We start from the raw sequence: 15,043 nt of genomic DNA on the forward strand, positions 1-15,043 counted from the left end.
AAAGGTGGAACTAGCGCAAAAAACTGCAGCTGATATATTATTGGCCTTCATAACCAAGTGAATGGTATGCAATTTCCCCGAGTTTATCAACCTTCGAAAATTTTTACCTGCTCACTCAGTCTGTTCCTCCTTTTGCTGCTCGCTGGAGAGCCGCTATGACTGAACATGTTGTTAATATTGCGCATTAAGCACACGCTGACTGATGAAACTTGGCTGTTAGAAGGTAGCTCTCATTGGACTGAACGCTGGCAAGCTTTTCCGTAAGAAAGGCGAGTTCTTGGTCAGAGTTAGCGTCCGAATTCCAACGGGCGTGTGTGAACAGACACGAGATGCGGCTAGATGGCGTCATGTGTCCTGTTATTGAGACTTAGCACAAAGGTTGAATGGGCGTGTGTGTCTGAAGGGTCAATATGTAATCTGGGCCCGATTGTCCTCAGATGAGGATCCCCCATTAGGCTTACTAGCTGGGCAGAGCAGGGTTTCGATGTGTGGACGGCAAGTGTAAGGTACATCTGTGCAACCGTTTCGGTCAGGATATTCCCAAGGTGGGGATGTGGAAGGCCATCGAGTGGGTCGTTCAAACTGGTTGCATGACTGCATATTTCAATCTGGTTGAGAAGCTGTAGGTACTTGGCTAATGTTTTGAGAACCACCGTAATCTCTGCATTTGGCACAGGCTCGACAAGATATGACAACACCTGCACGAATTGTGTATCGTCTATTACTCTATTATACCCAAATTAAATTCATAATTTTCCATTCATAAATTAAAGAAAATGCTAACACTAGTCAAGAAGTTACTCCGGATGCTCACAAGGAAAAGGAAGACCGGCAGCCGCGACCACAGTGAACCGGACAGTGAAGCAGAGCTACAGTTGCATGCTAATCAAGAGCAAGCAGCATCTGCATCAGCGACGGGTCAACCGTCTGACATCGAATGTGACAGTGTCGTCCATAATGAAGCGGACCAAAACCTAACAGACACAGTACCGGCAGGAAATGGGATAAACGGCTTCGAGAAGAATCGAAGTGACAATGGTGAGGTTTTTCTTTGTATTATTCTGAGGTATTGGAAACGACGGTCCAATAATAAAGAGTAAGCTTTGTTATATATGCCTTGCACCGCAGGAAATAATCGATGAAAATTACAGCTGATATATTGATATGCTCTTATTAACAACGTAAACCATATGAAAGTTTCCCGAGTACATCATCCTTCTTAAAAATTTCCTACATATATCCGTGTGTTCTGTCGTTTTGACTAGCGCGAGAGAGCAACGTATGATTTGGCGTTTGGGGAAATATATCACATTACAAAACAACACAGATCGGCGCTGACGAATGAATCATGATTGTCACGAGTTGCCTCTCATTGCACTTGACTGCTGGGACCGGTGACGTTATATCAGCGAGTGCATGGCCAATGCGAACATTTGCACTGCGTTCCAATGTAAAAGAGATCCAGAGGGATGCTTAATGTGTGTTGTATAGTAAAAGAGATCCAAAGGGATGGCTTAATGTGTGTTGTATAGTAAAAAGAGATGCAGAGGGATGGCTTAATGTGTGTTGTATATTAAAACCGGTCAATGGGCTACATGGGCGTTTGGATCTGAAATTCAATTGTGCATCATGGGAACAAATACACAGAGAAGGCTCAGCACTGGCCGCAAGCAACGGTCGAAATGTGAGCCACTTGTGCACCCTGAATATCGATAATAATTTCGGTCAGGAACGTGCTAACGCCGGTGCGGATTGCATGGAGTGGTTGTCTCATTCCGCTTTGTGGACTGCATGTTTCAAACGGGTTTGTATTACCTCAGGAACCTTCAGCTGGGTTGAGAAGCGAATATTATAAGGTTAACTCTTTAAGAACCACACTGATCTCGGCATTTGGCACGTGCTGGACATGAGATGATCACACTTGCACCCATTTCACATCTTCTTATGTTTGTAAATTATTAACGTTCTGCATGATGCTACCGTAACGATTCATTAATGTTGATGGATGATTTCCATTCATTTACAATTGAACTCTCTCTTCCAACTGGCAACTCGCCGACGATGGATACGTTTTTCTTCATTATTCCCCTGACAAAATATCTATTTTGCCATCAGAAATTAAAGAAAATGCTGAAGCAGCTGATGAAATTCCTTCAGATGCTACCAAAGAAACGGAACAAAGCCAGAACGTCCACAGAGAATCGGACAGCCATTCAGACCAAATGTTGGATGGTAATCAAGACCAGGCAGACTCTGCGTCAAGGATACTTCAACAATCTGACACTGAACGTGGCAGTGCCGTCGTTAGTAAAGCGGGTGAAGACCAACCAGAGACACAACCGGAACCAGACAAACGAAGTGGCAGGGGTAAGTTAATTTTTATTAGATTCTGCCGTTTTGAAAAATCTACGACGGAAAATAAATAGAAAGCTGGAAATGGCGCAGAAACTACAGCAGATATATTGATTTGGCCATAAAAAACAAGAAAACAAAAACATGCAATTTCCCCGAAGACATTAACTTCCTTAAAATTTCCCCTGCTGTCAGTGTCTTCCTCCTTTTTGCTGCACGTGTGAACGGGAGCTCGCCAGAGATCCACCAATTACTGAGCATGTTGGAAATATATTGCGCATTACAGCACACACGCTTCTGCGCTGACCCATGAAACCTGGCTGTCAGAAGGTGGCGCTCATTGGACTGTACGGCTGACCACCTGACACTTTTCAAAAGCGAGTGGTAGGTTAGAGTCAGTGTCAGAATTTCAACTCAGGTGTTTGAAAGGAAAGGGTTCTGGCTTCATGGCGTCATGTGTGCTGTCTATTGAGCTTAACTAAAAGGGCTCGTTGGGCGTGTGGATCTCAAAGGCTAATTTGTAAACTCGGTACGATTGTACTGAGATCAGTTGTGCACAGAAGGGCGAGTAGCGTGCAGAGTTTGGGTTCAAAGCGTGGGACGCGGGTATAACGTGCATCTGTGCAACCGTTTGGATCAAGAGAGTCCCCAGTCAGGGATGCGGACGGCCACAAGTGTGGACCCAAGCCTGCTATAAGGACGACATGGTTCAAATTGGCTGCATGACTGCATATTTCAATCTGGTTTTAGAAGCTGAAAATTAACAGGTTAATTCCTGGAGAACAACTGCATTTGGCGCGTGCTTGATGAGAAATGACCACATCTACAGGAATTTTCTATCCTCTTTTACTTCATTATAACCACGGTGAATTCACAATCTTCCCTCCAGATGTTAATGAAAATGAAGACAATTGTCATGACGATCCTCCGGAGGCTGACAACGAAACGGAAGAGTGCCACTGCAAACGGAGTGAATTGGACAGTGATACAGATAAAACGACAGATGCTGAACATAGCCAAGCTTTATCTACGTCAGGGATGGGTCAACAGTCTGATACCGAACGTGACAGTGCTATCGGCAATGAAGCGGATGAAGACCAACCAGAGACTGTACCAGGAGAATGGATGCAGGGCTTCGAAGAGAACCTGAGGAACATAGGTGAGGTTTACTTTGTTATATTGTGCGGTATTGAAACGTCTGCCAAGAATAATAAAGAGAAGGTTTTGTTATCCATGCATCGCAACGCAGAAAATATAAAAAAAACTACAGCCCATATATAGATATGTTCTTGATAACCAAGTAAACCATATGTACTTTCCCTGAATATATCACCCTTCTAAAAAAAATATCTACACACTGCGTGTGTTCCGTTGTTTGGCCTTGCGAGGGAGCCGCCGTTTCGGTAAGTATTGCTCATTGCAGCACAGCACAACCTTGTGCTGACTGAAAACTCATCATTGTCAGGACTTGGCTCTTGTTGCACTAGATTGCTGGTAAGATGCAATAATATTAAGGTTCTGCGTGACGCTGCTATAAAGATTAACTAATGATGATGGATGATTTAAAACTGAAATCTATCTTCCAGCTGGCAAGCAGGAGACCAGAGATCCGTTTTACTTCATTGCATTCATGAAAAATTTCCTATTTTCCCTCCAGAAATTAAAGACAATTCTGATACCTCAAATGGAATTCCTCCATTTCATGCTCCAAAAGAAACAGAACAAACCCAGAACGTCCAGAGTGAATCGAACAAAGGTACAGAGCAAAGGTTGAATGATAATGGAGACCAGGCAAAATCTGCCTCAGGGACAGTTCAACAGTCTGACACCAAATGTGAAAGGGCCATGCCTTCGGAACAGCCTGAAGAAAAAGCAGAGACACCATCGGAAGCTGAATACCAAAGTGACAAGGGTGAGTTTATTTCTGTTACTTTCTGCTGTGCTGAAATATCTACGAAGAATAACAAACAGAAAGCTGGAAATGGCGCATAAACTGCAGTTGAGATATTGATTTGGCCTTCATTACCAAGCGAACGATATTGAATTTCCCCGAGTTTATCAACCCTTTAAAATGTTAATTGCTCAGTCAGTCTGTTCCTCTTGCTTGGTTCACTTGGAAACGCGACCTTGCTGGAGAGGCACGTATGAATGCGCCTTCTGGTAAATATTTCGCATTACAGCACCCTTCTGCGGTGACTGCTGATACTTGATTGCCAGGAGGTGGCGCTCATTATACTGAACGGCTGGCAAGATGTGACGTATCAGAAACGCGTCTTTGGTCAGAATCAGCTTCAGAATTTCTGCGCGCATGTGTGAACGAAGACAAGATCTCTTTTGATGGCGTACTGTGTGCTGTATATTCAGACTTAGAACAAGGGCTGAGAAGGCGTGTGGTTCTGAAAGGTCAATTTCATATCTGGGCACGACTGCCTTCAGATCAGGATCCGCACAGAAGGCGCAGTAACCGGACAGATCTGGGGTTCTATGTCTGAGCCCCGATTGTACCGTGTATTGTACAACCGTTGGGTCAGGAAGAGACCTAAGTCACGGATGCAGACGGCATCGATAGTGTGCCCATGTCTGCTATACTGTCTGCATGGTTCAAACTGGTTGCATGAGATGCATGTTTCAATCTACTTAGAGAAGGAGAAAATGACCACGTTATTCGTTTGAGAACCACCGTTATCTCTACCTTTGGCACGTGGTCGACGAGAAGTGACCTTCTGAACGAATTTTATATCTTCTATATCTTCAGTATGCCCATTTAAATTCACAAATTTCCCTCCAGGAAGTACAGAAAAGGCCGACTCTTCTCATAAAGTTCCTCCGGCGGCTCACGAGGAAATGGAAGAGCTCCACAGTGACAGCAGTGAATCCAACAGTGAGGCAGAGCAGAAGTTGGATGTTGATCAGGACCGAGCAGTATCTGCGTCAGGGACTGTTCAACAGTCTGACACCCAATGTGACAGTGCCGTCCACAATGAAGCGGATGAAGACCAAGTAGAATCAGTAACAGGGGAAGAAAGAAACGAACTCGAAGAGAACCGAAGTGACAATGGTGAGGTTTTCAGTATTGCACTCTGCAGTATTGTAACGTCAGCCAAGCATAACAAAGAGAAAGATTTGTTGTACAATCATTGAAGTGCAGGAAATATCGATAAATCTGGAACATGTATATTAATATGTTCTAAATAATCCAGTAAACCACATGTAATTTCCCCGAGTACATCATCCTTCTTAAAAAAGTTAGCTGCACAGTCCATGTGTTCTGCAGTTTTAGCCTCCCTTGAGAGCCACGTATGACAAGCCGTTTGGGAAGGATTGCTGATTTATGCACAGCGCACTATTGCGCTGAATGATGAATCATCATTGTCACGATTTGCCTCTTATTTCACTAGACGGCTGGTAAGCAGTGACGTAGTACCAGCGACTACATGCTAGGAGCGACTATTCTCTCTGTAATGCCCGTCTGCGAACGGAAAAGAGATCCAGCTGGATGGCTGAATGTGTGTTGTAGATTAAAACTAGCATATGCACGATAATGGCGTGTGGATCTTAAAGTTACATTTGTCGCATAAGTACGATTGTACTCAGATAAGGTTGCGCCCAGTATGCGCAGCAGCTGGACGGAGCAAAGCTTCCAGAATGAGCGCCTGTTCAACGTGAATTTCGACAATAGTTTCTGTCAGCAATTTGCTAATGCCGGAGTGCGGATTGCTGGAGTGGTTGCCCAATTCCGCTGAATGGACCGTATGTATCAAACCGGTTGTATTACCTCAGGAACCTCTAGTTGGGTTGAGAAGCTGAATATTATCAGGTTAACTCTTTGAGAACCGCACTGATCTCGACATTTGACACGTGCTGGACATGAGATGATCACACTTGCACCCATTTCACATCTTCTCATGTGTGTAAAGTTATTAACGTTCTGCATGATGCTACCGTAATGATTCATTAATGTTGATGGATGATTTCCATTCATTTACAATTGAACTCTCTCTTCCAACTGGCAACTCGCCGACGATGGATACGTTTTTCTTCATTATTCCCCTGACAAAATATCTATTTTGCCATCAGAAATTAAAGAAAATGCTGAAGCAGCTGATGAAATTCCTTCAGATGCTACCAAAGAAACGGAACAAAGCCAGAACGTCCACAGAGAATCGGACAGCCATTCAGACCAAATGTTGGATGGTAATCAAGACCAGGCAGACTCTGCGTCAAGGATACTTCAACAATCTGACACTGAACGTGGCAGTGCCGTCGTTAGTAAAGCGGGTGAAGACCAACCAGAGACACAACCGGAACCAGACAAACGAAGTGGCAGGGGTAAGTTAATTTTTATTAGATTCTGCCGTTTTGAAAAATCTACGACGGAAAATAAATAGAAAGCTGGAAATGGCGCAGAAACTACAGCAGATATATTGATTTGGCCATAAAAAACAAGAAAACAAAAACATGCAATTTCCCCGAAGACATTAACTTCCTTAAAATTTCCCCTGCTGTCAGTGTCTTCCTCCTTTTTGCTGCACGTGTGAACGGGAGCTCGCCAGAGATCCACCAATTACTGAGCATGTTGGAAATATATTGCGCATTACAGCACACACGCTTCTGCGCTGACCCATGAAACCTGGCTGTCAGAAGGTGGCGCTCATTGGACTGTACGGCTGACCACCTGACACTTTTCAAAAGCGAGTGGTAGGTTAGAGTCAGTGTCAGAATTTCAACTCAGGTGTTTGAAAGGAAAGGGTTCTGGCTTCATGGCGTCATGTGTGCTGTCTATTGAGCTTAACTAAAAGGGCTCGTTGGGCGTGTGGATCTCAAAGGCTAATTTGTAAACTCGGTACGATTGTACTGAGATCAGTTGTGCACAGAAGGGCGAGTAGCGTGCAGAGTTTGGGTTCAAAGCGTGGGACGCGGGTATAACGTGCATCTGTGCAACCGTTTGGATCAAGAGAGTCCCCAGTCAGGGATGCGGACGGCCACAAGTGTGGACCCAAGCCTGCTATAAGGACGACATGGTTCAAATTGGCTGCATGACTGCATATTTCAATCTGGTTTTAGAAGCTGAAAATTAACAGGTTAATTCCTGGAGAACAACTGCATTTGGCGCGTGCTTGATGAGAAATGACCACATCTACAGGAATTTTCTATCCTCTTTTACTTCATTATAACCACGGTGAATTCACAATCTTCCCTCCAGATGTTAATGAAAATGAAGACAATTGTCATGACGATCCTCCGGAGGCTGACAACGAAACGGAAGAGCGCCACTGCAAACGGAGTGAATTGGACAGTGATACAGATAAAACGACAGATGCTGAACATAGCCAAGCTTTATCTACGTCAGGGATGGGTCAACAGTCTGATACCGAACGTGAAAGTGCTATCGGCAATGAAGCGGATGAAGACCAACCAGAGACTGTACCAGGAGAATGGATGCAGGGCTTCGAAGAGAACCTGAGGAACATAGGTGAGGTTTACTTTGTTATATTGTGCGGTATTGAAACGTCTGCCAAGAATAATAAAGAGAAGGTTTTGTTATCCATGCATCGCAACGCAGAAAATATAAAAAAAACTACAGCCCATATATAGATATGTTCTTGATAACCAAGTAAACCATATGTACTTTCCCTGAATATATCACCCTTCTAAAAAAAATATCTACACACTGCGTGTGTTCCGTTGTTTGGCCTTGCGAGGGAGCCGCCGTTTCGGTAAGTATTGCTCATTGCAGCACAGCACAACCTTGTGCTGACTGAAAACTCATCATTGTCAGGACTTGGCTCTTGTTGCACTAGATTGCTGGTAAGATGCAATAATATTAAGGTTCTGCGTGACGCTGCTATAAAGATTAACTAATGATGATGGATGATTTAAAACTGAAATCTATCTTCCAGCTGGCAAGCAGGAGACCAGAGATCCGTTTTACTTCATTGCATTCATGAAAAATTTCCTATTTTCCCTCCAGAAATTAAAGACAATTCTGATACCTCAAATGGAATTCCTCCATTTCATGCTCCAAAAGAAACAGAACAAACCCAGAACGTCCAGAGTGAATCGAACAAAGGTACAGAGCAAAGGTTGAATGATAATGGAGACCAGGCAAAATCTGCCTCAGGGACAGTTCAACAGTCTGACACCAAATGTGAAAGGGCCATGCCTTCGGAACAGCCTGAAGAAAAAGCAGAGACACCATCGGAAGCTGAATACCAAAGTGACAAGGGTGAGTTTATTTCTGTTACTTTCTGCTGTGCTGAAATATCTACGAAGAATAACAAACAGAAAGCTGGAAATGGCGCATAAACTGCAGTTGAGATATTGATTTGGCCTTCATTACCAAGCGAACGATATTGAATTTCCCCGAGTTTATCAACCCTTTAAAATGTTAATTGCTCAGTCAGTCTGTTCCTCTTGCTTGGTTCACTTGGAAACGCGACCTTGCTGGAGAGGCACGTATGAATGCGCCTTCTGGTAAATATTTCGCATTACAGCACCCTTCTGCGGTGACTGCTGATACTTGATTGCCAGGAGGTGGCGCTCATTATACTGAACGGCTGGCAAGATGTGACGTATCAGAAACGCGTCTTTGGTCAGAATCAGCTTCAGAATTTCTGCGCGCATGTGTGAACGAAGACAAGATCTCTTTTGATGGCGTACTGTGTGCTGTATATTCAGACTTAGAACAAGGGCTGAGAAGGCGTGTGGTTCTGAAAGGTCAATTTCATATCTGGGCACGACTGCCTTCAGATCAGGATCCGCACAGAAGGCGCAGTAACCGGACAGATCTGGGGTTCTATGTCTGAGCCCCGATTGTACCGTGTATTGTACAACCGTTGGGTCAGGAAGAGACCTAAGTCACGGATGCAGACGGCATCGATAGTGTGCCCATGTCTGCTATACTGTCTGCATGGTTCAAACTGGTTGCATGAGATGCATGTTTCAATCTACTTAGAGAAGGAGAAAATGACCACGTTATTCGTTTGAGAACCACCGTTATCTCTACCTTTGGCACGTGGTCGACGAGAAGTGACCTTCTGAACGAATTTTATATCTTCTATATCTTCAGTATGCCCATTTAAATTCACAAATTTCCCTCCAGGAAGTACAGAAAAGGCCGACTCTTCTCATAAAGTTCCTCCGGCGGCTCACGAGGAAATGGAAGAGCTCCACAGTGACAGCAGTGAATCCAACAGTGAGGCAGAGCAGAAGTTGGATGTTGATCAGGACCGAGCAGTATCTGCGTCAGGGACTGTTCAACAGTCTGACACCCAATGTGACAGTGCCGTCCACAATGAAGCGGATGAAGACCAAGTAGAATCAGTAACAGGGGAAGAAAGAAACGAACTCGAAGAGAACCGAAGTGACAATGGTGAGGTTTTCAGTATTGCACTCTGCAGTATTGTAACGTCAGCCAAGCATAACAAAGAGAAAGATTTGTTGTACAATCATTGAAGTGCAGGAAATATCGATAAATCTGGAACATGTATATTAATATGTTCTAAATAATCCAGTAAACCACATGTAATTTCCCCGAGTACATCATCCTTCTTAAAAAAGTTAGCTGCACAGTCCATGTGTTCTGCAGTTTTAGCCTCCCTTGAGAGCCACGTATGACAAGCCGTTTGGGAAGGATTGCTGATTTATGCACAGCGCACTATTGCGCTGAATGATGAATCATCATTGTCACGATTTGCCTCTTATTTCACTAGACGGCTGGTAAGCAGTGACGTAGTACCAGCGACTACATGCTAGGAGCGACTATTCTCTCTGTAATGCCCGTCTGCGAACGGAAAAGAGATCCAGCTGGATGGCTGAATGTGTGTTGTAGATTAAAACTAGCATATGCACGATAATGGCGTGTGGATCTTAAAGTTACATTTGTCGCATAAGTACGATTGTACTCAGATAAGGTTGCGCCCAGTATGCGCAGCAGCTGGACGGAGCAAAGCTTCCAGAATGAGCGCCTGTTCAACGTGAATTTCGACAATAGTTTCTGTCAGCAATTTGCTAATGCCGGAGTGCGGATTGCTGGAGTGGTTGCCCAATTCCGCTGAATGGACCGTATGTATCAAACCGGTTGTATTACCTCAGGAACCTCTAGTTGGGTTGAGAAGCTGAATATTATCAGGTTAACTCTTTGAGAACCGCACTGATCTCGACATTTGACACGTGCTGGACATGAGATGATCACACTTGCACCCATTTCACATCTTCTCATGTGTGTAAAGTTATTAACGTTCTGCATGATGCTACCGTAATGATTCATTAATGTTGATGGATGATTTCCATTCATTTACAATTGAACTCTCTCTTCCAACTGGCAACTCGCCGACGATGGATACGTTTTTCTTCATTATTCCCCTGACAAAATATCTATTTTGCCATCAGAAATTAAAGAAAATGCTGAAGCAGCTGATGAAATTCCTTCAGATGCTACCAAAGAAACGGAACAAAGCCAGAACGTCCACAGAGAATCGGACAGCCATTCAGACCAAATGTTGGATGGTAATCAAGACCAGGCAGACTCTGCGTCAAGGATACTTCAACAATCTGACACTGAACGTGGCAGTGCCGTCGTTAGTAAAGCGGGTGAAGACCAACCAGAGACACAACCGGAACCAGACAAACGAAGTGGCAGGGGTAAGTTAATTTTTATTAGATTCTGCCGTTTTGAAAAATCTACGACGGAAAATAAATAGAAAGCTGGAAATGGCGCAGAAACTACAGCAGATATATTGATTTGGCCATAAAAAACAAGAAAACAAAAACATGCAATTTCCCCGAAGACATTAACTTCCTTAAAATTTCCCCTGCTGTCAGTGTCTTCCTCCTTTTTGCTGCACGTGTGAACGGGAGCTCGCCAGAGATCCACCAATTACTGAGCATGTTGGAAATATATTGCGCATTACAGCACACACGCTTCTGCGCTGACCCATGAAACCTGGCTGTCAGAAGGTGGCGCTCATTGGACTGTACGGCTGACCACCTGACACTTTTCAAAAGCGAGTGGTAGGTTAGAGTCAGTGTCAGAATTTCAACTCAGGTGTTTGAAAGGAAAGGGTTCTGGCTTCATGGCGTCATGTGTGCTGTCTATTGAGCTTAACTAAAAGGGCTCGTTGGGCGTGTGGATCTCAAAGGCTAATTTGTAAACTCGGTACGATTGTACTGAGATCAGTTGTGCACAGAAGGGCGAGTAGCGTGCAGAGTTTGGGTTCAAAGCGTGGGACGCGGGTATAACGTGCATCTGTGCAACCGTTTGGATCAAGAGAGTCCCCAGTCAGGGATGCGGACGGCCACAAGTGTGGACCCAAGCCTGCTATAAGGACGACATGGTTCAAATTGGCTGCATGACTGCATATTTCAATCTGGTTTTAGAAGCTGAAAATTAACAGGTTAATTCCTGGAGAACAACTGCATTTGGCGCGTGCTTGATGAGAAATGACCACATCTACAGGAATTTTCTATCCTCTTTTACTTCATTATAACCACGGTGAATTCACAATCTTCCCTCCAGATGTTAATGAAAATGAAGACAATTGTCATGACGATCCTCCGGAGGCTGACAACGAAACGGAAGAGCGCCACTGCAAACGGAGTGAATTGGACAGTGATACAGATAAAACGACAGATGCTGAACATAGCCAAGCTTTATCTACGTCAGGGATGGGTCAACAGTCTGATACCGAACGTGAAAGTGCTATCGGCAATGAAGCGGATGAAGACCAACCAGAGACTGTACCAGGAGAATGGATGCAGGGCTTCGAAGAGAACCTGAGGAACATAGGTGAGGTTTACTTTGTTATATTGTGCGGTATTGAAACGTCTGCCAAGAATAATAAAGAGAAGGTTTTGTTATCCATGCATCGCAACGCAGAAAATATAAAAAAAACTACAGCCCATATATAGATATGTTCTTGATAACCAAGTAAACCATATGTACTTTCCCTGAATATATCACCCTTCTAAAAAAAATATCTACACACTGCGTGTGTTCCGTTGTTTGGCCTTGCGAGGGAGCCGCCGTTTCGGTAAGTATTGCTCATTGCAGCACAGCACAACCTTGTGCTGACTGAAAACTCATCATTGTCAGGACTTGGCTCTTGTTGCACTAGATTGCTGGTAAGATGCAATAATATTAAGGTTCTGCGTGACGCTGCTATAAAGATTAACTAATGATGATGGATGATTTAAAACTGAAATCTATCTTCCAGCTGGCAAGCAGGAGACCAGAGATCCGTTTTACTTCATTGCATTCATGAAAAATTTCCTATTTTCCCTCCAGAAATTAAAGACAATTCTGATACCTCAAATGGAATTCCTCCATTTCATGCTCCAAAAGAAACAGAACAAACCCAGAACGTCCAGAGTGAATCGAACAAAGGTACAGAGCAAAGGTTGAATGATAATGGAGACCAGGCAAAATCTGCCTCAGGGACAGTTCAACAGTCTGACACCAAATGTGAAAGGGCCATGCCTTCGGAACAGCCTGAAGAAAAAGCAGAGACACCATCGGAAGCTGAATACCAAAGTGACAAGGGTGAGTTTATTTCTGTTACTTTCTGCTGTGCTGAAATATCTACGAAGAATAACAAACAGAAAGCTGGAAATGGCGCATAAACTGCAGTTGAGATATTGATTTGGCCTTCATTACCAAGCGAACGATATTGAATTTCCCCGAGTTTATCAACCCTTTAAAATGTTAATTGCTCAGTCAGTCTGTTCCTCTTGCTTGGTTCACTTGGAAACGCGACCTTGCTGGAGAGGCACGTATGAATGCGCCTTCTGGTAAATATTTCGCATTACAGCACCCTTCTGCGGTGACTGCTGATACTTGATTGCCAGGAGGTGGCGCTCATTATACTGAACGGCTGGCAAGATGTGACGTATCAGAAACGCGTCTTTGGTCAGAATCAGCTTCAGAATTTCTGCGCGCATGTGTGAACGAAGACAAGATCTCTTTTGATGGCGTACTGTGTGCTGTATATTCAGACTTAGAACAAGGGCTGAGAAGGCGTGTGGTTCTGAAAGGTCAATTTCATATCTGGGCACGACTGCCTTCAGATCAGGATCCGCACAGAAGGCGCAGTAACCGGACAGATCTGGGGTTCTATGTCTGAGCCCCGATTGTACCGTGTATTGTACAACCGTTGGGTCAGGAAGAGACCTAAGTCACGGATGCAGACGGCATCGATAGTGTGCCCATGTCTGCTATACTGTCTGCATGGTTCAAACTGGTTGCATGAGATGCATGTTTCAATCTACTTAGAGAAGGAGAAAATGACCACGTTATTCGTTTGAGAACCACCGTTATCTCTACCTTTGGCACGTGGTCGACGAGAAGTGACCTTCTGAACGAATTTTATATCTTCTATATCTTCAGTATGCCCATTTAAATTCACAAATTTCCCTCCAGGAAGTACAGAAAAGGCCGACTCTTCTCATAAAGTTCCTCCGGCGGCTCACGAGGAAATGGAAGAGCTCCACAGTGACAGCAGTGAATCCAACAGTGAGGCAGAGCAGAAGTTGGATGTTGATCAGGACCGAGCAGTATCTGCGTCAGGGACTGTTCAACAGTCTGACACCCAATGTGACAGTGCCGTCCACAATGAAGCGGATGAAGACCAAGTAGAATCAGTAACAGGGGAAGAAAGAAACGAACTCGAAGAGAACCGAAGTGACAATGGTGAGGTTTTCAGTATTGCACTCTGCAGTATTGTAACGTCAGCCAAGCATAACAAAGAGAAAGATTTGTTGTACAATCATTGAAGTGCAGGAAATATCGATAAATCTGGAACATGTATATTAATATGTTCTAAATAATCCAGTAAACCACATGTAATTTCCCCGAGTACATCATCCTTCTTAAAAAAGTTAGCTGCACAGTCCATGTGTTCTGCAGTTTTAGCCTCCCTTGAGAGCCACGTATGACAAGCCGTTTGGGAAGGATTGCTGATTTATGCACAGCGCACTATTGCGCTGAATGATGAATCATCATTGTCACGATTTGCCTCTTATTTCACTAGACGGCTGGTAAGCAGTGACGTAGTACCAGCGACTACATGCTAGGAGCGACTATTCTCTCTGTAATGCCCGTCTGCGAACGGAAAAGAGATCCAGCTGGATGGCTGAATGTGTGTTGTAGATTAAAACTAGCATATGCACGATAATGGCGTGTGGATCTTAAAGTTACATTTGTCGCATAAGTACGATTGTACTCAGATAAGGTTGCGCCCAGTATGCGCAGCAGCTGGACGGAGCAAAGCTTCCAGAATGAGCGCCTGTTCAACGTGAATTTCGACAATAGTTTCTGTCAGCAATTTGCTAATGCCGGAGTGCGGATTGCTGGAGTGGTTGCCCAATTCCGCTGAATGGACCGTATGTATCAAACCGGTTGTATTACCTCAGGAACCTCTAGTTGGGTTGAGAAGCTGAATATTATCAGGTTAACTCTTTGAGAACCGCACTGATCTCGACATTTGACACGTGCTGGACATGAAATGATCACACTTGCACCCATTTCACATCTTCTCATGTGTGTAAAGTTATTAACGTTCTGCATGATGCTACCGTAATGATTCATTAATGTTGATGGATGATTTCCATTCATTTACAATTGAACTCTCTCTTCCAACTGGCAACTCGCCGACGATGGATACGTTTTTCTTCATTATTCCCCTGACAAAATATC

At 44.1% G+C, this 15,043-nt stretch overlaps 1 protein-coding gene across 1 annotated transcript; it reads left to right on the forward strand.

The window, feature by feature from the left end:
- The first annotated feature begins 806 nt into the window (after nucleotides 1–806).
- On the forward strand, nucleotides 807–14,723 carry LOC127566652 (dentin sialophosphoprotein-like). Its single transcript, XM_052009167.1, has 14 exons — nucleotides 807–1,038; nucleotides 2,116–2,367; nucleotides 3,242–3,511; nucleotides 4,010–4,264; nucleotides 5,141–5,410; nucleotides 6,430–6,681; nucleotides 7,556–7,825; nucleotides 8,324–8,578; nucleotides 9,455–9,724; nucleotides 10,744–10,995; nucleotides 11,870–12,139; nucleotides 12,638–12,892; nucleotides 13,769–14,038; nucleotides 14,575–14,723. Exons 1-14 carry the CDS (start codon nucleotides 807–809, stop codon nucleotides 14,721–14,723), a joined length of 3,522 nt encoding a protein of 1,173 aa, XP_051865127.1.
- Nucleotides 14,724–15,043: the final 320 nt, after the last annotated feature.

This window comes from Pristis pectinata, chromosome 44 (genome assembly GCF_009764475.1).
Source record: "Pristis pectinata isolate sPriPec2 chromosome 44, sPriPec2.1.pri, whole genome shotgun sequence".
Lineage (NCBI taxonomy): Eukaryota > Metazoa > Chordata > Chondrichthyes > Rhinopristiformes > Pristidae > Pristis > Pristis pectinata.